The 24,079-nt window shown below is 38.1% G+C and overlaps 1 protein-coding gene across 1 annotated transcript in view; it reads left to right on the plus strand.

The window, feature by feature from the left end:
* LOC105213298 (dynein axonemal heavy chain 10) overlaps positions 1 to 24,079 on the plus strand; it is an 84,494-nt gene that overhangs the window by 2,230 nt on the left and 58,185 nt on the right. The window contains exons 4-26 of the mRNA XM_011186010.3: positions 861 to 1,045; positions 2,939 to 3,099; positions 3,485 to 3,873; positions 3,930 to 4,041; positions 4,099 to 4,226; positions 4,289 to 4,479; positions 5,171 to 5,765; positions 7,081 to 7,194; positions 8,458 to 8,650; positions 8,945 to 8,991; positions 9,258 to 9,486; positions 11,017 to 11,124; positions 11,388 to 11,560; positions 12,248 to 12,867; positions 12,930 to 13,091; positions 13,152 to 13,260; positions 13,316 to 13,398; positions 13,555 to 13,846; positions 15,002 to 15,160; positions 17,995 to 18,147; positions 21,539 to 21,671; positions 21,967 to 22,052; positions 22,381 to 22,515. Of these exons, the coding sequence (XP_011184312.3) occupies positions 861 to 1,045; positions 2,939 to 3,099; positions 3,485 to 3,873; positions 3,930 to 4,041; positions 4,099 to 4,226; positions 4,289 to 4,479; positions 5,171 to 5,765; positions 7,081 to 7,194; positions 8,458 to 8,650; positions 8,945 to 8,991; positions 9,258 to 9,486; positions 11,017 to 11,124; positions 11,388 to 11,560; positions 12,248 to 12,867; positions 12,930 to 13,091; positions 13,152 to 13,260; positions 13,316 to 13,398; positions 13,555 to 13,846; positions 15,002 to 15,160; positions 17,995 to 18,147; positions 21,539 to 21,671; positions 21,967 to 22,052; positions 22,381 to 22,515 (4,557 nt within the window). The remainder of the gene's footprint in view (positions 1 to 860; positions 1,046 to 2,938; positions 3,100 to 3,484; positions 3,874 to 3,929; positions 4,042 to 4,098; positions 4,227 to 4,288; positions 4,480 to 5,170; positions 5,766 to 7,080; positions 7,195 to 8,457; positions 8,651 to 8,944; positions 8,992 to 9,257; positions 9,487 to 11,016; positions 11,125 to 11,387; positions 11,561 to 12,247; positions 12,868 to 12,929; positions 13,092 to 13,151; positions 13,261 to 13,315; positions 13,399 to 13,554; positions 13,847 to 15,001; positions 15,161 to 17,994; positions 18,148 to 21,538; positions 21,672 to 21,966; positions 22,053 to 22,380; positions 22,516 to 24,079) is intronic.

Below are 24,079 nucleotides of genomic sequence, written 5' to 3' on the forward strand. Positions count from 1 at the left end.
ATCTATGCAATTTTAATTTCCAGCATTACCGTTCTCCCTTCCTCACCGCCAAAAGGTGCTGAGCTGCCAGTCAGGGTTTGGCGCACACCGACACAACCATTTACCGTTAACCATTTTGCATTCGCTCACTGACTCTCACTGGCATTTTCTGCGCGCATATTCAGTTTTCAATTAATCAAAGCTGTGCTTACCACCGCTCAGCTCGATTATTTCGAAACGTAATGAAGTGGCGAATTGTAATTAATTCCATAGTAACACAGCCATCTATCAAATTCTCCACCACTCGACTCCAATCCGGCGCGATTTTCCGCAAGACTGCGTCGGGGGCGCGCGGTCGCTCAGTCTTTCGATGTATTACGGTTTTTTTCGGTCTCTTCGCGTTGCCCCCTCAATGTGACATATTGGCTTTGCATAGGAAAATAGAAATTTTGCGCCGTCATTGCGCCAATTTCGTGCGGTTATTAGACTTTTTGTTGGGTAACGAACCTTTGTTAACCCGTCGCCGGTTGCCGCCCGCAGTCTGCTGCCTTCAAAGCGTCTTACGGCTGACACGCGCTGCGTGAGCTTTTGCGCCGCCATTATTGGCCTTTTGCTGCGCTTCGTTGGAAAATAAATTAAAATTCTCCTCAAATTGCCCGACACAGTCGGCGGCCATAAGTCAACTCGTCGCAAAATTATCGAAGCAAATCAATTAGAAATTAAAATATTGTAAGCTGCGGTCGCGGCGCAGCCAAACCCCAAGTCAACGCCACACACACACACAGTGAACCCTTTCATGAGCTTAGAGCTTATGTGCGCGCACTCTGCTGCTATTTAACACTCACTATTATTATTGTTGTTGCTGTTGTTTTTGTTTGCAGGTTGGCCGCAAAGCTATTCAATTTCAATTTCGCGAACCGAAATTCGATGACAAGCAAACGAATGCCGATGAGAATATATGCGCGGGTCCCGGTGCCGGTTCGGGTGAAGTCAAAGAGACAGGACCCGGTTTGCTGGAGTTGTCAAAGCCCTCGGAATTCCGTTTGCGCGCACTTAAACAGAAAAAGTATGTATTAGTAGCGAAAACACGAGAACAGTAGCAGCGTTGGCAGTCGACAACTTTAGTGTTCGTCGCGTTGATTGCCACCCGCTTACGACGCACCGCTTGTCGCTTTTATTGGCTACATTCTTTTCATTTAAACATTGTTTTTGTTATCATGCTTGCTTTCTTCCTTTTTTATGTATTCTTTGTGAGTCTTTTTTTTAATCACAGTCGGGCATTGTGTATTTCTTACACCCCCTCAAACGGCAGCTTCACATCGTTCAGCGCTCAGACGGCGTTCGCCTGCCATTTTTTCCGGTTTGTTTATTTCCTTTCTGAAATCCATTGGTATTTTACATTTACCCTTTTCGCACATAAATTACGGTGCATCCGATAAGGATTTCCCTTTGTTCTGTATTTTTAATCGTATTTTTTCCGCTAACCCACACCTTTAGCCACTAACTGGTTACAGTTGTAACGGTGTTTATTTTTGCTGTTTGTACTTTTGTTGGGGTAGATTAATAATTTGTTGACTTTAAGTGTTTAAATACATAAGAAGTCAAAATGTCCGTTCAAGCTTTAAATTTGACAGAGACCTTAAAGCAAATAATGCATGACGAGAGTTAATAAGTGTGTTCTTTAATTGTTTGTTGAATCTTGAAGATGGGTTTTTCTCACTTTTCTTCAATACGTTCTTATATGGGGACAACTTAATGAAACATGACGACAATAAATCAGATTTCAGACAACTATAAGAACTCTCTAGGATCACTATTTGGCTCATGAATTTCATTCTTGTGAGAACTTGTGATCCATTATATCACGATTACAATAACTCAGGACCCGAGTTACTTCAGGGTTCCAACCGAACCGCTGTGAAATTGTTGTCAAAAAGGTTCATATAAACATCCGTAACAGTCAAAGAGCAGAACAAGGTAGAACAAGGCCAATTATGTATAAAATTTAACTCAGTTACTTAAACTTCAATACTTATTTGCCTTTAACAACAAGCATTTTTCAAACTTTCGGGTCAAATAATGTCCCATTTAAAAGCAAGCCAGGCAATTTAAATTAGATTACAGGTTCTGAAAAGGGGTTCTTTGAGCGTTTTACCTTTATATATTTTTACGCAAGGACCTTAACTCAACACTTTACTAAGTATTCCAACTTAACAAGTCTACCTAGAGACTAAAATTATAATCTTTATTTGAAAATATCGCTTTATGAACCTGTCTGGGATATGTTTTATATAACCTATGATTCAAAACACATTTCTCTGATTTATTCATTTTTAGAAAATATGCTCTAATGTTCTGAATCTAATAAGTTGCAAAACTAAATTTCATTTACCAAGGGTTTTTCGAAACCTATACTCTGAGAGCTTGATATCTACGAACCAAAAAAAACACATAATAACCCTTTCAGCCACACCCACTAAAAACAAACCGAGCGCTTTTCGCCTTTTATCATACATTGGGCAAAAATGTTGATTGCATTTTTCCTCCAACTTCCGCTCACCACACCGCACACCGCTTGGTCAAACGGTTGATTGTTGTTGCGTGTTGTTGCCTTTCGCTTATCTGTAGATTTTCATTACATCCAACTTAATTTTCATTCATTTCTTTTTGTTTCATTAAACAAATTCTTCATTTGCCATTTTGCTTTTCAACCCTTTCCGCTCGAACAACGTTTTTTTTACTCACGCTGGTTAATTTCGCTTATTTATTTTGCTGCTGTATTCGCTTTGTAAGCCAATGTAGCAAATCCGCTTTTCTGCGGTGACTTTAAACCTTTTCGGCCGCTTGACGGTTTCAACAATAATTATTATTATTGAATTGTTTCATGAAATCTCAATGCGGAAATCTAACAAAACAACAATAAAAATCAAAATGAAAATCACAAAAACCCGCCTCACAGAAAACTGGAGAAGCTCAAAAAGGTGTCTTTAATAAAAGGAAAAGGCAAAAAGAGCGTGGACGGCCAAGGCGACGCACCTGATGATGAAGATGAGGATGAGGAGGAAGAGGTGGCCGCGAAGCCCGACGATGTTGGCTCTACTTCATCCTCCGAACAAATGGGTAGGTGTTGAATAAAACAAAAACTATTGAGTAGGTGGTGACTGCCGAGTTGCGGTAACTAATTAAAGCGGTAATACTACGAAATACCGTAAACTGCTATTTGCGCGCGGCTGCTAACACTAAGGGACACCAATGTGTAGCATTTTCGCTGCGCTTAGTCCCCAGGGTTACAATGTCAACAAGTCAAGCTGTCATCAGCGTTGTCAGCACACCCTGATTTGGGTTGTTTAATATGCGTTTGATGTGCTGCTGCTGATGGTGGTTTGCAGCCAGCCTTCAGTAGTCCATCGCTATCTGCCCACCAATCTGGCAACCGCCTTCAACTCATTCGCATGCCTAACCTGCGGGATTTTACTCATTTCAATTATACACTTTTAATTATCAGAGGAACCCGAGAAACCCAAACTGACGATTGCCGAACGCTGGGAACAATTATTGCGCGAGACGAACGAGGCAATCGAACGGCAACGCCTCGAGGAGGAAAGCGCTGTGGAGAAGCTACCGCCGTACCAGGAAAATCTACTCAAAGAGCTGAATGAGTTCGAGGGCGAAGTGGAATGGACCACGAAGCACTGTATGCGCGCATTTGATTTGCCCACCAGCTATGCAGCGCCGGGGCAAGAGGATGTCGAATTTGAGGAGTCGAAAGTAAAGATACCAGTGGATGCAAAGAAACTTGATTTGATACCAACATACTCGCTGGAAATATTGGAGGATATCGTGCACGGTTGGATCTATTTTCTGCAGGGTCGTATCAAAGCATTGAAGGATATGGTAAGCAGAGTTTTATATAGGTATGAATTTTATAGTAAAATATGAACTGCTACCAGCAACTGGATGAGTTCACACCAATGGCCGCATACCGCATCTGGCATCATGGTGAAATCGAGCTGTACACCGCTTTAGAACAATTGAAGTCGGAGTTTGTGTTAACAGTTTTGGGTGCGTCTAATGTCAAATTTAAAGAATTATATTCAAATATATATTTATTGAACTCAGATATACTGCGAAATGCCGATTCGCCCATGATCAAACGTTGGGATGATTTCATGAATGTCTTGCAGGAGCACTACCACCTCTCCAAAGAGAATTCAGATTATATTTCCACCATCACCGATTACTTAGAGGTAAAGAATCTTTAGTCGGTATATACACATTTATTACTCGATCATTCTCTTTTCTTACACAGAAAATTCGGGACTACGAAAGCTTCAAGATGACAACGCTACTCATACCCAACGTAATGGTGGGCCTACGCCACATCTGGACCATGTCCAGCTACTACTGCCGCGACGACAAAATGCAAGTTCTGCTCTGCCAAATCTCCAATGTCTTCATACAGAAAGTCAAGCGCATCATCTGCTTTGAACACATTTTCAGGTAAGTTCTGATGGCAACGTGGAGCGCTTATGCCAAGCGTAAAAATTAAATTTAACTTCAAGCAGCTGAGCATATTGCCAAACCATCGGAATGTCGTAGAGAGCTAAATGCTTGTGCTCCTCGTTATAGCTGTAGTAGAGTAGAGTATATAGCTGGCACTGCACATGACAACTGTCAGAGGCGATTTTCCTGTCGATTTACTTTCGAAAATACTTGACTTGTATGTTGTGGTACTTGCACGACGAGTGCTTCGTGTAGTAGGGATGAGTCCACAAGGCGGATATTGCAAGTGTTGTGTCGACTGCTTCCTCCTGAGCACACAGACAGCTACCTGCCACTTGCCGGCAGCTGACGGTTGCAACGCGCGCGTTTCCTGTTGAAAAAATTTAACCAAACACTTGGCGAAATGCAATTTCGGCGCTGCTGCTGTCGTGTCGCATGCAAATACCACTTCGGTTGAGATTCCTGTAAAAATACGATTGTATTTGGTCTTCTGCTTTTCCTATTCTGCTTCACCATTCTTATTTCCGTTTGAGTGGTAGCAACATTTGAATAGCTTCTTCACTTTTGTGACAGTATTCTTTTACAAGCCTTAAGTACTACAAAATCTCAGTGTACCAAATCTATTCTAACTGTATATTTTTCAATTTCTCCCACATCGCTCATAACCCTTACACCTTTCTCATTTCAGCCGCTCTGCGAAATACACCTACGAGACCGCCACAAATTGCGCCAATTTGTTGCGCTGCTGGAAGAGCGCCTATCTCGCCAGCCGTTCGTACATCGAAAGCTCTGGTGTCGGCTCACGTTGGGAGTTCGACCGTCAGACGCTATTCTCCGAGGTCGATCATATATGTCACATAAGTCAAGATATCGCTTATATTGGACGCGTTTTTATACAGTATGAGAATCTCTTCGGCCATCGTCTCAAGGCGCTCATTACCGATCCATCCATTGTGGATGATTTGATGAAGAAAGTCTATCGTCTGCTGGATGATATGCTTTCTAGTGTTGACTATGATATTTTCCGGCCAGGCAACTATGAGAATTGGGAACATACACTGGAAACATTCAATCGTCGGCTGGAAGGTGTGGAGTCCGACGCAAAAGCCGTTATTGAGCGTAGCATCAATACCTTGCGTTCTTCAGATATGGGTCTGGAGCTAATTAAGACAATCAAGGAAATAGACACACGTGATGAGCTCGCCGAATTTATTTCGACAAAACATGAAAATATTTTGCGTTTCTTTCAAACTGAAATCAACTCGGTGGAGTTTACATATGCGGTAAATATGCGTGTGTTTTATTTACGTACGTGACATATGCATACTTATTTTAGTTGAGCTTCAGATTACGACAACTCGGAACCCATGTTAGATCGGTGTTTTAACCAATCTCAAATGAAATTATGTGGTCAAAAAGTTTCAAACATATAAATAATCGTATTTTTATAAATCGTGAGGATGACTCATGGCCATGCCATAATTTAGCGTTAGCCCTCTCACAAGGCTATAGATCATTATTCTACATTATTGAGCACAATTTTATATTTAACTAGCCGACCGCTCCGGCTTCGCACAACAAACATTTCAAATGTTATAAATTTTTATACACGCTCCCATACATATGTATGTTCTTCCCGTTTCTTGCAAGGGTTCATTTAAAAAAGTAAAATTAAGAAAATTCAAACATGAAATTATATTTTATTTGTAATGAGCTAAATCTTGATTACAACCTTTAGTCTTTGGTGTCTGATAAATATAGCGGAATAAAACTTTACACCAATATCAATAACGATTACAGGAAACGGAGGTCTCATAAATTAATCGTATATGATACAAACCGAAGTCTTCTATGAATAGGAAACATTTATGTTAAGCCCTGAAGCTGACGCTGCTTCCGAAGGTTTCCTGTTCAATTTCCACATCCGTCATTTTGACGTCCGCTCTATATCGAACATCCGTTTCCGGTAAAATATTTCCGGTTGCTACATTTACGGTTCCGGCACATCATTCCCGCATCTGGTTCCATCGGTTATCCCATATCTTGTTTCAGTTGGCTCATTCCGTTTGCGGATGCCCCATTTCCAGTTTCAGTAACCAATATTCAGCCACCCCATTTCCGGTTCCGGCAATATCGTTATCCATATGCGTTTCCGGATGCCCAATTTCCGGTTCCGGCAATATCATATCCGGTTACTCCATGAGGTCAATAATCCCACCCTGATCACGTGATGACATTTCAAGATCACGTGATATTTTTTTACAGGTCAATGACTCCGCACAGATCACGTGATGTCAATTGAAGGTCACGTGACATTTTTATTTACATTTTTGAGTCAGGTCAATGACCCCACACTGTTCACGTGAGGTCATTTCAAGGTTCCGTGATATTTTTGTTTACAGGTCATTGACAACACCCAGATCACGTGATGTCACATCAAGGTTTCACTAGCAGTCATCTCAACCCGATTCTTAAAAAAAAATATAGAAACCCATTTTTTTTTTAATTTGCTTAAATTTAAATGCAGAGCCATATATTTGTATTTGTATATATATTCATATTTTTATCACTTAATATACTGTGTGTTATGCTTTGCAGAAAAATCGCAAAAATCCACCCATCGGTAAGCATCAACCATTCCGGATCGGCTGCATTCAGTGGGCGCGTCTGTTGACCAATAAACTAAAAGTCTCCGTGTTGGCATTCAAAAGGGTAAACGTTCAATTATTGCTCGTGGGCATTTACATGCAGTGTGAACAATACTAGTTGTTGCTATTTGTGTTGTTATTGCTTTTGTTTTTTGCTTCTTTTTTATGTTGCATGTTTTGTATTGTATTTTGTTTTTGTGGCAGTCGCCTTTGGTGTTTCTGCTAACATAGTCTGTATGTGTTTGGCATTGGAGAGTGTACTATATATGAATGCGCCTTATATGTGTGAGTGTGATATGTAAGTTTGTATGGGTGTGTGCTTGTTATACGAGTTTGTGTGCATGTGCGCATTCAATGCTGCAGCGCACACAGTTTATTGTTGTATTTGATGCTTTTATCACTGTTTTTTAGCTTTTCATTTATTTTTTTTTTTTCATTCTACTAGCGCTTTGTTGTTGTTCTTATTTTTTGTTTAATTGAAATTTCAATTTCAGTTTGCTTACACCCGTTTTTTTTGTTGCCGCCGCTGCTGCTGCTGGTCGCTTGTTGTTATGTAGCGCAAACGTTTCTTGTTTACCGCTAGAGTACGCGTAGCACTAGTATGTTGTTGTAGTAGCACTAGCTGGCATTCGATAGTGTTTTTGTTGCTATTGCATTGCTGTTGATTCCACTTAAAATTCCTGCCATTGCTGGCCCCGCATCCACATCCACACAGCCTTCCTTTATTGTTTTCCTTAGCTGCATTTAATCTTGTTTTGTTCGCCATTTCTTTTTCATTTTTTTTATTTATTTATTTAGTATGTGTGTGTGTGTGTTTTTGTTTTGTTGTTTATTTGTGCTGTGCTCACATCAGCGCCAACATTGCCACGATTTGTTGTTGCATTTATTTTATACACTTTAATGCTTCGGTTATTTATTGCCGACAATTTGTATTTGCTGTACTTTTGTACTTTGCAAATTGCTTCGGCGCGCTCCTTTGATGTTTTATGTTTTTCGAAATCGCATTATTATTTTATTTTACCGTTATTTTTTTGTTATTTTTGTATTTTTGGTGCATGCTTACAACAGCTGCCGCTGTATTTTTTGGCTGTTGTTCGCGGCATTGCCAAGCGTGTGCACTTTTTAATATCCGTTTTCGTTGCCAAGTGCAAAGAAATTAAAATTGTTGCCGTTATTGTTGTTATTATTGTTGTTGCAGTTTTGTTTAACACACCGTTATTTATTTGTAGGCCTCTCTGCTCAGCATTTCTTCATGTGTTACTACGTATTGTTGTTGTGTTTCTTCATTTCTTATATCTTCTTCTTCTTGCGCTTATTCGTTCTCTAGATGGCCGATGAGCCCAATTTGAAAAACAGTTATGTCAAACGCAGCGCTTTTAAGCAATATTTTGAGCTGGTCAATAAAATGTATTTGTTCGAGAAGGAAATGTTTGACAGGTATTCCGCGAAAGGCACTTATATGGTCAATGCGGTCTTTCGCCAGAATATTTTATGCATTCGAATTTGCAATCCCAAGATTTGTAAGTAAAAACAATATATGCTATACTTGCGGATCTAATACTGGATCAGCTTGTTTAGTTATGTAAAGCATTATATGATTAAGATACTGCTTTTATCAATAAAAACATAGAACACCGATCGTACAGCAATGCTTATATTTGTTATTTGAGGTTAGGTTTGTCTACGTTTTTTAGCATTATAACATTTTTGTATATATTCAATGTTGAAATATCACGACTTAAGTCATTATCAATTGCTTAATGATTCTTCTCTATTTCAAAATAAAATATGATATTTTGTCTACTTTCTTTCAGTGGAGTATCTCTCGGAGTCTCAGGAAACGCTACGTTCAGTGCGCAGAGTAAGTATAAAGAGAAGTGTATATCAACACTACACTCCCATTTTAAACTATGCCAATGTATGTACATATAAAAAGAACTTAACGTTAAGATTTTAAGACAATATATTAAAACTGTTAGAAACTGCTAAAAGCTTTCGCAAGCCAATCAGCTATTTTGCAGTTAGACTACAGAATGATAGCATAAATTGTAGAACAGCCAAAACTATGAGGGTCATCATACATATATAAACATTGTATGTTTCTTCTTATATATTTTCTTATTTCAGAAAACTGAAGATAACGAAGGCCAGCAATTGCAGCAATCAGAGAATACTGACCCGGGTTTCGTACGCAAAATTACCAAATTTACCATATTCGCAACGCTCGTACAATGGTTGATGTGTCGCCCGCGTAAGGAGGATATACACATACAAAAAGCGAGAGCTTTTATAAAAGCAGTTAAACCAAAGAAAAATCCTAGTGAAAAGGATAAAAACTGTTTGAAAATGTGTGAATGTGAGTATTTTGGCTGCTGATTAAACTAGAAATTAACTTTTCAAAAAGCTGGGACGCTTCTAAGTTCCTCCTTATTGTCGTTTCTTCCGGTCTATAGGAATAAGCATATGTAGTTAAATACATCTGACAGATATTTAACTTCCTTCGGGACTTGAGCAAGTCATATTCACCTCTTGAGGTCTTGTCTACCTTCAGTAAGCATAATGTTCAGCTCTTTTTATATTAAATGTCACCAACTCATCTTATGAAAAATATATGCAATACCCGAGCTCTAAAATCTGATATAAATAAGAAATTATTATTGCTAATAGTGCCAAAAAAGAATATATAAATATTAAATCACACTTTTATATATATCACTGTGACTATAAGAGCTAAAACAACTCTATTATTATTTTTATTATCTCGCATTGCTACACAAATTTGCAATCGAGTGCTCCCATGAAGCATAAATCCGTGAAGCACCTGAAGTACCACATAAATCACTTCACCACAAATATAACTAAAAATTGCCAAGTTGATGATGGACGAATAGCAGAATTTTTCAATAAACTCACTATTAACCACCATAGTGAGTGTGACACGGCGTATGAGTTATCTGTGAATACTAAATTCTCACTCAAAACAAAAAAAAATCGCATTTATTTTATTTGCACTTCTTCAGCGCCTTAATGTAGGCAATCATTTTTGGTACTTATCGCGATTGCACAACGTTTCGTTGCAGTGCGGGAAGGGTGACAGCGTTAAAGCGTCAAGCAAAGTCCAAGCGGCGATAAAGCGACGTAATGAAAATTGTGCTTCAATTACACTATGGACACTGAAAGCAGTACTTGAATGAGCCACTCGTTTCAGCTGCTCAAGCTTTAGCGTTTACATATTTTAAAAAGTGCGGGCGAAAAAAACAGCAAGCAAGTCATTTAATACTCGACAAAAGATGTGTCCTTCAACGTGAATTCAATTTGATTATAAAGCGCTACTGTAGTTGTTGCTGTTGTTGTTAGTGAGGCTTTTAAAATCTGAATTTGTGAGATTATTTGATTTTTATAAAGGAAAACTTAAGAAAGCCCGACTATAAAAGAATTGATGCTAATCGCAAATCGTGTGTTCTGCTGCTTCAGCCGCACAGCCACACCCAGCAGCCACACCCTCACTCTTCAATTAATAACCTCAGCCAGCCAGTCAAGCATATTGAATATCCGCAAATAGCTGCGTTGCGTACCATTACCCCAACAATTTTTTAAAAGTAAATTTGACACTGGCGCCGAGTTCAAAGCGTTATGCTTAGCTCTAGCTAAAGATGTAGACACGCAGCGTCTCATGGCATAAATGCTTCACTGCTTTTATTAGCCGCATCAAATGTTGCGCGTGGGGTAATTTCGTTAGCGCATATTAGCGTAGATTACTTTTCGTTTTGACTAAGTGAAAAATATATATTCTAATATAGCTATATAGCTATATATACATATGCAGATTAGGGCCTACTCTTATTATGGCTGAATAATATCACTAACTCTCTACTACCCTCCTCAGTGCTTATACGCGCCGAAATGCAGGATGGTTTGCCCACATGGCGTGAGTTGGTTGGCGATCGCATACTAATTGAATTCGATTTGCAATTTCGTGTGAATCTAACACGTGGTAAGTTCTTAAGCGTAATTTAAATTGAATGAAGTATTATTTGTTGAAATGGTAAGAGGCATGCAAGTTATATAAGTAGATATTTATATTGAATATATTACAATTAATTAAAAGGAATTCTAAAACACGAAGCTTACTTATCAAGGAAATCCGTAATATAAAATTCAGCGTTGCCAGCTGTTTTCCAAAATATTTAAGTTGTTTACATATTGAATTCTTAAATAATCAATATTAAAAATAAAATAAATTCTGCTCCATAACAGAAATTTTCGAGATCATGTTCGAAGGTCAGCAATTTGAACATTTCGGCTATTTGTTACCTAATGCACTACGCACTGCCATTATGAAGAAGGAGATGCTTTTTAATGACTACGAGGCCGTGGCCAGTTTCACGGATAGATACAATGCTCTCATTGATAGTTTGGTGTTGTCGGAGGTAAGGTAGAAGTAACTGATCAATACGACAAAGTCACACAGAAATATATACATATATGATTAAAATCTGAGAGTGATTCACTTAACGAAGTTCCAAACACGTGTAACACGAATTAGGTTAATCATTTGAAAAGACTCTTAAACTTCCCAGGAATTTTGCTAAAGTTTAGACCAAGCTTCATCTTGCATTATCCTCATACAATTAACTAATATAATTATATGAAGATCTTAACTGAGGGTTAAAAACTACAGACCAAATTTACTTTTACGCAATGAACTTTGGAGGAACATAAAATTTAGAAATCGAAACCCAAGAAATCGGGCTTCGCTAATCCCTTTCAATCTACAATTTAATACGTCACGAACTTCATCCAATCGCGTCTCTACAATTTTGGATGTAGATGAATAGATCGATGGTCGGATAATATTGCACTCATTGACTGTTGCAGTGAGCATGGCGATATGGATTAATCCGATCACTTTCTTATCAGTTTTCTTACATTATTCGCCTGTTATCGACTGTTTTCAGCACAAGAAGTTCGCTCGTATTTCACTTTTCCCTGCCTCCTGCTTCTGCTTCTTATCTTTTAGCACATTAATACCAAATTGGGGAACCACTCATTGATCCATCTGACTTAACAATAAGTTCGTTGTAATAACGACAACTCTTTTTTCATTACCTAAATAGGTTAATTTCTTACGCGATCATCTCTACGAAACCGAGATAGTCATACAAACCGGCATCGGTCGCTACACATGGCAGTCATTCAATATTCTGAAATTCTGCGACTCAGTCAACACGCTCATACGCAAACTCATCTCGATTGTGTCGCAAATCAATTTCATACGTTTGGATATTAAAAGTCGCATCGATCGCATCAAACAATTCAATCTCTTCGATATACACGATCGTACCGGTTTGGATCGTGTGGCGAAAGCACCCGATGTACAATTCACACACGAATCCAGTTCAGTCGAAGCACAACAAACCTCTAGTGATGGTACCGATACGGAGAAAGCGCCTAAAATTCCATCAGTGAAAATTATACAATTGAAAGAAGAGGAAGCCGAGCTGACACAACAGGAAAAAGAATGCGGCAAGGATATGTATCATTTCCAAGGTTATTTCGAGAAGCTGGAACAATCGCGCAACGAAAAATGTTCGCACATGAAACGGCTGTACAACTCCATCGGACCGGTGCTGGTGAAGCTCGAGAGTCTTGTATTGGGTACGTTTACGGGGCGCTCGGAGAAGATGCGTGGTTATTACACCTATTGGGAGCAAATGACGTATCAGTGTATTTTGGAGTGAGTATACTCAACTATTAATGTAGTCTTCGCTTTATAATTTATTGCTTTTTTGATTGTAGCAACGCTTACCAAAATCTTAAATGCTACATCGAGCGTTTGCTCAGTAACGTGCCGATGTTTGAAGTGAATGCCGTCATGCTGATGTCCGAGATCGTACTGGAGCCGACGGCTTCGGAAATGCAGAATATAATGCTGCAAGCGGCCAAGGATTATCTCGATCGGTGAGCATAAAATAATTATATAAATAAAGAGTGATGTTAAGAGTCTTCAACATTATAAAGCATTCACATCTACACACGCTGGATGGATGGCACATGCTTGCCTTGTCCGCCGATTAACGATGAATACGGCGACAAGTACATATTTACATTCTATGAGGACGTGATTAAGGTGAGTTAAACTTTCTTCGTTTTGGTTGCAACAATAAATAAATTTCTCATCAAAGGTTCGTGACATCAGCCATTTGGTAGTGCGGGTACAAGAGGTCTCCACGGCTTTGGTATACGAATGCAAGACTATTATAGCCAAGTAAATATGGTTGACTTATATGATATTTAAATTGCAAATCCCTCATAATCCTCTATCTCTCTTTTTCTCTTTATCCCTCTCTCGCTCATTATCTTCCATTCTCTCTTCCTCTCTTCCTCCCTTTTTCTCTCTCTCTCTCTTCCTCTCATTTTACAGATTCAAACAGTACTTTTATTTGTGGGCCTTCGATAAGCATGCCATTGCTGAGAAATTTATTAATCGTGGCATGCCGCTGGTCATACTCGATGAGAAATTTACATTCTTCGCCAATATCATAGAGGAGATCCAGCTGATGCCACCCTATTGGAATACCAAAAGCATACGCATAAATCTGAAGAAGCTAATGGACAGCATCTCTCAGCATGCCCAGCAATGGCGCACAATACTGGGAGAGTTGTTGGCCAAGCGGACAGCGCAGAATATTCTTAAGTTGCGTAATGAAATCAAAGTAAGTTCGAGAGAATTTTCCTATTGGGTCTTGTAGTGTACTGCAAGTAATGACCAACTGGCAATGCTTGGCGTAGACTTTTTACTTTATGGTTGTGGTAAATGAGTCATAAAAGTCAGTTGTGTTACTTATGTATGGAAAAATTTCTTAAGTTTGTAGCCTAATACATAGCTGTTGGCTATACGTAGATACCAAAAAACTAATATCGAAGTGATGTGTCGAGAGTATTGAAGTACTTTTTAGAGGGACTTTAGAGTATGCAAAATGTTTGCGACTGCATTTTAGCACCTAATTTTGTTTGAATATTAGCTGTTAGTGAATCTTTCATTGCTTTATAGATTTTAGATTGTCTAATGAGAGAAGAAACATTGAGCTTTATAATATAGAATATTTTGCATATTTATAAGTTTAGATCAACGTTCTTCGTGTTTATTCAATAAAAATTTGGCTCGTTGCCATTGTTGTTGTTGTTGTAGGGACATTCTTCGAATAATTTTAAGTCATGCCGCCGAGTTGAGACTAGTATTGTGCCATAAAATATTTTCAGAGTTAACCGCTCTTGGATAAAAATCTAAACTTAAGTTTTTCTGGCCCTTATAGTAATAGAGTAGCATCTTATTACCAATTATATTTATTTTAGGACTTAAATATGTTATATAGTCGACTACCGAGCTCAATCTACTTTTTCTAAATTTTTTTTTAAATTCATTATAAAATAATTTTTTCTCAAAGAAGAGTAAAAATTACCATAAATATCAACCCAAGCTAATTGATTTCATGTTGACTTATGTAGATTTAGTAATTGACTAGACTAAAGCTACATATCATCGATATATGTTACGAATATTATCATCGATTTTGAAAGAATTTTTGATGAAACCATGTAACCAGCAGGTTAGAAGGCAATATTTTTACCCTTAAAGTCCTGGCACTAACCCTTACACTCCAATTCACCTTTAAAATTTTATTTGCAATTTAATTATAGATCTTAAAATCAGTTGTGAAAACTATGCTCTCAACTATTTGTATACCAAAATTATCAAATAACTCAAGTTTTATTCCTCACTAACGATTTCATTACCGTCCATATGGTTATAATTTATTTAGCATTATTTAAAGAACTAAATTAAAATTTCGAAATCTCTCAACTTACAGGAGCTACGCTTTAACTTGGATATGACCACAAAAGAATTGGCGGACTTCAAGCTGGTTATGCAGACCATCTCCACCATACAAACTAAAACGCTAACCTACGAGCAGCGCATACACGAGTTGCAGGAAACATATACGGTGCTGGCCGAGCATAATATCAAGGTAAGAAACCTAATTTTAATGATTTTTTTAATTTTTGACTATTAATTATATTTCATTAGTATCTTAGAAATAATTCAAAATTGCTCGCTACCATGTGACCCACTTCTGTTTCGGCGACCATAACCCGCTAGCACTAAAGCTACCGCTGACCGCTTTGACCAAAATATTCGGCGACAATTTAAAAGCATACTCAAAAGACTCTCTCTATAAACTGTGGAAATATTATTTAAGTGACCTCACAAACCAAGCGCATTTGCGTTGAGATTTCATATTTCGTCACATGCGAGTTAGAGCTCTAACACGCACACACACAAATACACTTCCGTGTGCTGTGAGTCTCTGGCTTTTTTAGGCAAAAGCTCAGTTACACGACGCTGTTGACCGAAAGCATTTGAATTTAAGTAAAATGAAAATTTATGCAAGTCCACATGTGTGCCAACAAACGCGCCCACATGCCGGCAAACACATACGCACGCACGCACACACCCTCATACAGGCGTTTATAGTTGGCGTTTGTAGTTGGCGCTGCAACATACATGTATGTGTACGCCCACCACTAACTGTTCACTGCAGGCTGGCTGGAGTTTGACTCAACTAAACTACAAAAGCTTCGCTTTATTTATACATGCAAATGCTTAGAGAGATCTGTGTGTGTCTGTGTGTGTGTGCTTGTGATTCCACTTTGGCAGTGGCTGGCAAAATGATGTGGTAGTCACCCGCCTGGACGAACGACAACAATAACTGGCTGCCGTAATACAATTCCTTATGTTTTTTTTGCTGTATTTTTGGTATATTCAAATAAGGATTTTTCGAAAATCCTTTCGAAAGTCGCTCCAGTATTTGCACTGCAGACAGCGCCAGTATGTTGAAGCAGCAGCAGCAACTAGAAATTTCCCAAACGACTGACCACTGAGCAGTGGCTACCTTAAATATACAAACACATACATACACATGTCTATATATATATACATATATATATATATACATATATACATCAGTGTATGTGAACACATGCAAATTCTTACAAATACTAAATTTGGCTTGCTTCGCATGCACTTCAACCCTTTCCACCCCCAAAAATCAATGTTGTATTCACCACCACCCGCGCTGCATGAACAAATTTCTATGTAAATTTCAATACCTTTGCAAAAGCTTTTCCACACCCATTCATTCATTTACTATTGGTCTTTGGCCAAACTAAAGCTTTGCATGCACTGGCTCCTAATGGCAGGTGGCACACATATATCCTCAGCTCCAGCTTCAGTTTAGCGTTCAGCAGACGGAATTAACTAGCATTTTATAGAAATTAATGTACAAAGCAGCGCATAAACTCACCGAAAGTACTGTTGGCCAATGCACAAACGGGCCAAAATGTTTGCATTTTTTCGATGAAAATCCCAAAAATTTATTAGAATTTACAACACGATATGTTAGTGCTTGTATTTAGAATGCTTGCGAATGTTTTTGTTATTGAAAATAGCTGAGTTTAGTATTTACTTTGAGTTTATTAGTTAGTGCAAGTATTTGATGCTTGCAATTATTAAGTAACATTGAGATTGGAGGTTTTCGTAGATTCGTGAAAAAATCAAAATTTTGTTGATTGTTTTTCGAATTGATCCAAATGTGTTATATTATTTCGTAAATTTATTTAATTTAGTTCATTATAGTTTTAAAGGTTCAACGGTTAGCTCATTATTGCTTCTTGCTATCGGTCTTTTTGGATTCATTTAGAACCATAAAGTAGTGCGGGTAAAATTGTAAAAACTTAATAATAAAAAAAATAATGTCCAATAGAACACAAGCAGCAATGCTATAAATGCAATCCTTGATAAAATCTAGGATCAATTTCACCCGTTTTAATCCAAAAGTTGTCCTCAGCAAGCCTCAGAAGCCTCATATTTCTGTAAAGGTAGGAATCCTTACTGAAAACTGTTCATAGGGCTCACATGACGTGAGACTAAAAATCCTGAAGGATGCAAGTTGCCAATGTTGTATAGAGGAAGACAAGATTGAAACATCAAACCATTTTCTCCTTCGCTGTCCAGCTTTCGCGAGATTAAGGCTCTATTTATAATAGGAGGTGCCAGCATAATAAAATATGGAGATTTTAGCTGTTTAACATAACCTAACCCAAAAATAGCCAATTTTGTTCTCATTAGGCAAAGGTCTCTTCTTTCCACACTTACTCGACAAAACGGACTAATTCAAAAGTTTCAAAAAAGGCCTTCTCCCCTGGCTTAGTCAAAATAAATTATTTTCTCCAATAGGTATTAAAAGAACTACAACTACTGACGTTATTGATCATATTGACAAACTGTAAAATATTAATTTGAAAAAAAAAACTATAAAACATCCCTCAACTATTATAATTTAGATATTCTCCCAAAAGTAAGATAAGCTATTTTCGTGATGAGAAACCAAAATATACATACGAATGTATCTACTATTAAGTCAAATATGAATATTGACTCCCAGCTTTGCATCAGCTTTCACTTATTTTCTGCAACAAAAGTTAAATACTTGAATTTCTTTTAAATATATATATATATATATATATATATATATACAACTTCAATTTATTTTCTTTCCATACCCTCAAACTACCTGCAACAACTCGGCTCCCTTCGCACTTACCACAATTATGGAATATTTACGCCAATGTTACCCACATGGTGCTCAAACGAAATACCTAAAATTCAACGTTCGCCAACCAACAACCACCACGAACCACCGTTATAAATATTTTATTACAACATGCTGCTTATTATTATTGCTGGTGTGGTTGTTGCTGTTGTTATTGCTGCTACCGTTATTGTGGTTTAAAATATACATAGTTCAACTTTGACGACTTGCTGATGGCCCATCACCTGGAGAAACGTTGGAATCGTCTCTTCCGCTCATCGCTCTTCCGTTTGGATAAGGTGCAACCAATTAAGCAGAAATTCGCCGATATGACGGCCGTGGAAATCTCATCATTCTGGGAAGAGGTAAGATTACCAGTGTGTGCGCTGTGTGCAATTATTTTTATGATTTTATGATTACCTAAAGATATCAGTGTATCGTATTTGGGATTATACATACTGCATTTAAATATTTTCATGACCATATTTTTTTTTCTCCCAGAAACGTAAAATTGGAGAAATCACATATAATAATTACTTCAGGTACCATTCACGCCTTATAGCTAAATTCCGATCGAAATTGAAAATTTAAAATATATATTATAATATCTTAATACTCAGATCAATCTCTATATTATATTTCAGTAGAAGTTGGGGAGTCTCCATCTGAGTCTCCATAATATCAAAACTCTCAGCTTATTAAAACTTGGAAAATATCGAATCGATCGAGCAACTCCTTTAAATAAAATACTTTCTGCAAGTAGAGAGAGAAGAAGAGAGAGAAAGAGATATCACTTTAGTCTAAACAATAAGAGACAAGCGGACAGAGCATAAACAAGAGAGTAGAGTGAGAGAAACGACAAAAGTTAAAAACCTAAAATAGAAGGTGATATATTTAGACAACTATCTTATAAAAAGTACACCTGGCTTGCGCAATCCATCCTTTTTGTGGACTGAAGTAGCAAATATATATTATACACCAGCCTTCACTTCCAAATGTCAATCGTTTAACAGTTCTTCTTATATGATTATATGGAACAATCATCAGTATATCGGCGTTGCATTATCTTCTCCCCATCTACTTATCATGCACTTCTTCTTGTGCTCACTCGTTGGCTTTCACATTTCCATTCATTTCATTCTTCTTAAGTTTTTTTTTTTTCATTCTTGAATTTTTGTTATTCCATTATTGCTTCCGCTTTCAATGCGAATTTAATTGGATTTTCTCTAGCGCTGCCATTTTAACGAATATCTACGAATATCCAATGAGCGTCTCTGCGTGCCATATGACATAACTACAAGCATACCGTAGGTATTTATTTGGATATATACGCACACAAAATGTGGCGTCATGCCACCCACAGTCGGCTGTCAGACGTGCTGCCCAACCAAGTCAGGCGCGCTCAACTCTTGCGGCTGCCTGCTGCTGTCACTATTATTGTCTATTATATAACAGTAAGCACTTCATGGCGCGCAACTACAATAGTACGGATTACACCCCTCTCTTTCTTCTCTCCAACTCATGCCATATGCACCAGGCACGTCTCCGGCACTGCAAGCGCGCCTTCGCCTCAGCAGCCGAACACATTTGCTCATCGCTTGCCGCTTGCATCCTGTCGCTCTCATTTGCTCAGCATCCGTCTATCGACAACGCTGTCTTGTGTCGTTGCTGTCAGCTCTACAAATGTTTATGTGTGTGTGTGTGGGTGTTTGTGTGCGTTCCCGTTCATTGGTATTATGCGTTTTACGTTTTCACTTCGCCACTTTTGTCTGCCGGCATGCATTTTATGTGCTTCATTCGTTTCATTTGCGCATCCGGCCGTCGCTTCACTCTGCTTCTCGCTCCGCTTCCTATCTTCTCTCCCTTCTTCTCCTTCATCGGCTGCGTAGCGTAGAAACCATGAGGCTTGCGCTAACAAACCAAGAAAACGAATTAAATTGAAGTGTTTATTATGCGAATTAAAAGCGACAATAAGCCGTTGGCTGTTGCCAGTTGCCTGTTGTTGTTACTGTTTCTATTGCCATTACCGTTGTTATGGCTTCTTTTATTGTTGCTGTTGCTGGTCGTGTGTTGGTGGCATTGGCGGAAATGGCCAACTTCGCTTTTTGTCATCGGCATAAAATTTAGATTTTACTGTTGCAAAGACAGACTCATAAGTAAATGTTTGATCAGCAATGAATGTGTGCGGTGCTCACAAATTGTAGGTGACAATGGTGCTTTTAAAAAATTTGTAATGTTACACAAATTATTTATAGGAATTAAATACGATTTTCTAACATTTCACAGGTTTCAAGTATCGGGGTCCAAAGTTCGAGAACTTAGCAGTTGTCCCATTCTCAAAATGTTGTAGCAGCTATTCCAAATTATAGGAGTATTCAACAAATAGGCAAGGTCGTAGTCCGTATTTATTTTCAAGGTCTTCCCAGTTACATAGACGTGCCTATTGAAACAAGGATTTCATTTGTTAGCGTATTCCATAAAACCATGCAAAGTCCGGGGAAAGCTGGAATTATGCCAAAAATCATTTCTGCGCGCCTCATAACAACTCTTCAAGTGGGATTCCGTGATAATTAAAAGTCGTTCTGAGAACGACTTATGGAACTTCTTAAAAAATATGTCTAAAAGAAATAAGCCCTGAGGATTCTGGAATTTTGAAAATTCCAGCTGTCAAGATTAGAAACAATAACCTACAAATATAATATAAGAATAGAATTGAAGAATATCGTTCAAAAGTGTTTTCGACGATTTCATTCTTGCAGACATCCTCTTGAAGTGGAACTACCTTTCAGGAATATCATGAGGTTATTTTTACAACAATACGAACAAGACCATAGTAAGAAAACTTCAGACGCGGATAGTTTTAGAGAACACAATTCGCAGCGACATCAATAAGACCTTTTTAGAGTCTCTCTCTTGGAAACAAACAAGTACTTATTGTACAAAAAGAACTCAAGTTTCCTTACGAAAGAAGACTCTCCATGTTATACTAAATGCCCATTTGTATGACCAATTTAACCTACTCATCTAACACCCTTCTTCCTACGTTCGACTCGTTTCGTAGGCCTCCCATCAGATTACCTCGATAACAATTAATTTTTCATTTTCCAAACATGGTCTAGATAACGGATACAACTATAAAAACTAACTTTTTATATGATAATTTAAGACTTTAACTCAATATAGATCTACCCGAAACCTTAGTGTCGTATCTTAAAGGAGGACATTGTCCACTGGACAAATTGAAATAGTTTTTTACTCTCCTACTCATGATTATTTTTGGTTTTTAATATCAGAACTCGTGTAATTCGGTGGAATTTGTTTTATTTACTTTTTTAATTTACATTCTTCTAACTACTGATTATGATAATTCAAGTAAACGTTAATTTGTATTCCAAACACACATCTTTTGTTTTAACCACTCTTAGTTCCGTTTCCCTTCCCAAACAAAACCATAAAACCTTTGTAATACCACTTCAAACTCTGCTGATTACACAGCTACCTGCGCAAATTAGTCCAACTTACAACAAAAACGCAGAGCAAAGCAAATAATAGTCTCACACAATTTGACCTACTACAATTATTTGCTTTGCCGCAGCTCATTTTAGACTCTGGACTCTTTCACTAAACCGCTCATTTACCAAATCCAACACTACCCAACTCCACTCCACACTCCCCTGCACTCAATTGAGAGCTGCATTAATTTGCATTTACGCGCATATTTGACCGTTCATTCATTTCGTATCCCCTCACCACTAGCTGGAGGAGTTCATCAGAGACTTTGAGGAGAATGGGCCCGGCTCGGTCGGACCCGACTTGGACAAAGGCAGCAAGTTGATGGACTTTTACGGTGCCAAATTGAATAAATACGAAGAGCGGCGCATTGAATTGTGTAAGTACCAGAGAAAAACTCGCGGATTTTGTAATTTTGGTACAGTTTGTTTGTGTTCACTGTTAATTTCGCACAACTAACTGTTTACTTTTGCAAATTCAGCAAACTCGCGGAGGCGCGATATTCTTCGTGTACCATGCGCCTCAGCGGTCTTTGCTTTGCATTAGTTATTATTGTATTAACAAAGTTTTTCTTTTCTCTCTTTAACCAATCAACCAACGCCGATGATTATATTGGACAATTGACCCGCACTCTCAACTACTTCCACCGCTTTTCATCGCATGCGCTCATACAGCCAATGCGGAGAAACTTTTCGACATGCCGATGGCCGATTACAATGACTTCTCAAGAATCAAGACCGACTACGACGGCATGATATTGGTAAGTCCACAGCGCATCATTCAAATATCATCAATCTCTATTAACGCACACAGCTCATCAGTCCGCAACGACAAGCAGCGTCGCTTAGCGCCCAAACCAATAACCTTCGTGTGCCTTCAAATCCAATCGTCAGGCAAACAATTTAATTTTTTAATTAATTTGCATTGTGCCACTTTGCTGGCCCCGAAGGTGCCCGCGTGATTGGTTGCTGTGAATAGTTTTACACAATAGTTTGCTTAATTTTTTATTAACTTTATAGTTTTACGAACTTTTATTAACTCGCCGCCGCTCTCTCGGTGCATTTTACTATTCTTACGCCTATACACAGGTCTACAAACTGTACAAAGCCTACAAGACCGGCCGAGAAGTTTGGTCGAAGACACTATGGGCCGATTTAGATCCACAAATACTCACGGATGGCATCGAAAGTTACATGAAAGAGTTTCGCAAACTACCAAAACAGGTATGTATGTATGTGTTTACAGTATGCGGAGAGCAAGTCAATTTCTGCTTGAGTGTTGAAAGTTTCCTAATTAGTTTGCTTGAATGGTTTCCACTGGCGGAATTAGTTAGAGTTTAATTGTATGGGTGTATACAGGGTTTAACATTTTGTTGAATTAGAATTAAGTTAAAGGAGTTTGGAATGATTTTAAAATAACTTCGGTAAAATTTAAAGTCAATAATATCAACACTCTCGCTCAGTAATACCGAATAATATATAGTTTGGCTTTATATGTCTCACTACAAGAAGGTTTGGATCGCTATTTTAGATACTCTTATCGAATTTCGACAGAACTGTGGTTAAAATAATAATGAAATGGTTACATTTTTCTCCAACATTACTCCTTTCTAAAAAAATATATAGTTCCTGTAAAGATCCCCCATCTTTAAATACACTTTAAAGACAATTCTGGTTTCTGTATAACCCAGAAGCAAGAAAAGCGGAGGTTCTCGAGTATTTTCGTCCGATGCCGCAAAGTGTCTACAGTTTGATGCTATTCACCCGAATGATGGCACGCTTCATTGTGATCATAGTTCCCAAGCATCTAGCTTATATGATCAGATCGGAGGCTTGTTCTAAACTTTGAAAGTTTCCTGAAAAGATTCCAACCTGTACTGAAAATGTTTTCATAGAGTAGAAATCGGCATTTATCCCCTTCCTACAATAAAATACTTAAGTTTCTGATTAAAGGAAAATCTGTCTCTAGCTGTCTTCTCTGCAGATATTATTTCTCAACATCACAAAATGCCTCACCCTCTATAAGTTGTTTCAATGGCCCATTCCGCCGCTTGATTGTTTCATTCTTGTGTCTTCATCTACAATGTGGACGCGTAATTTTGTTTTCAACAAGCGCCACACTGCTCTGTCTCTTGATTTTGCTTTTGCAGGTGTTGTGTGCCGTTGTTGTTGCAATTTTGCCAAAAATAAAGAAACTCTCGCTCCCCAGCTCAAGCTGCAGCAGCAGCGCTGGCGATGGCAGCTCTACGCAGTGACACAATTTCCACTTTCTTTCTGCTGATTATGACAAATTGATTTATTTACTTTCCTAACAAGTTTTATGGCACTTTACTAGCAGTTTCCGCTTGAACTTTCCGCACTTTGTTGTACGACGGAAATATTTTTTAATTGCACAAGCCAAACAAATTCCGAAGTCATAAAATTTCTATTATGCATAAATTTCAGCAAGTCGAAAGTTTTTTTTTTATTTTGCGTTTTTCTATTTTTTGTTGCTGCTTTCTTGCCGTTTTTCTTCTGCGTGTGATATGAGTAGTTTAGACTTTGGATTTTGCCACATGACTGACTTTCGAGGCGAGTGAGATAGTAGAGATATACTCGTACTTCAGATAATGTTTGTTCATTTTGGTGTGACATTATTCATTTTAAGGTGGAGTGTATGTTCTTTTGAAGTGAACTTTTATATATGTAAACTAGTTCCGATGTTAAGTGTTCCTTAGTGAAAACAATAGTCGGACTGTTTGTCTAGAGACGTTTAGATCGATTTTTCTGGAGCCTACAACTATTATAA

This window comes from Zeugodacus cucurbitae, chromosome 2, assembly GCF_028554725.1.
Source record: "Zeugodacus cucurbitae isolate PBARC_wt_2022May chromosome 2, idZeuCucr1.2, whole genome shotgun sequence".
Classification (NCBI taxonomy): domain Eukaryota; kingdom Metazoa; phylum Arthropoda; class Insecta; order Diptera; family Tephritidae; genus Zeugodacus; species Zeugodacus cucurbitae.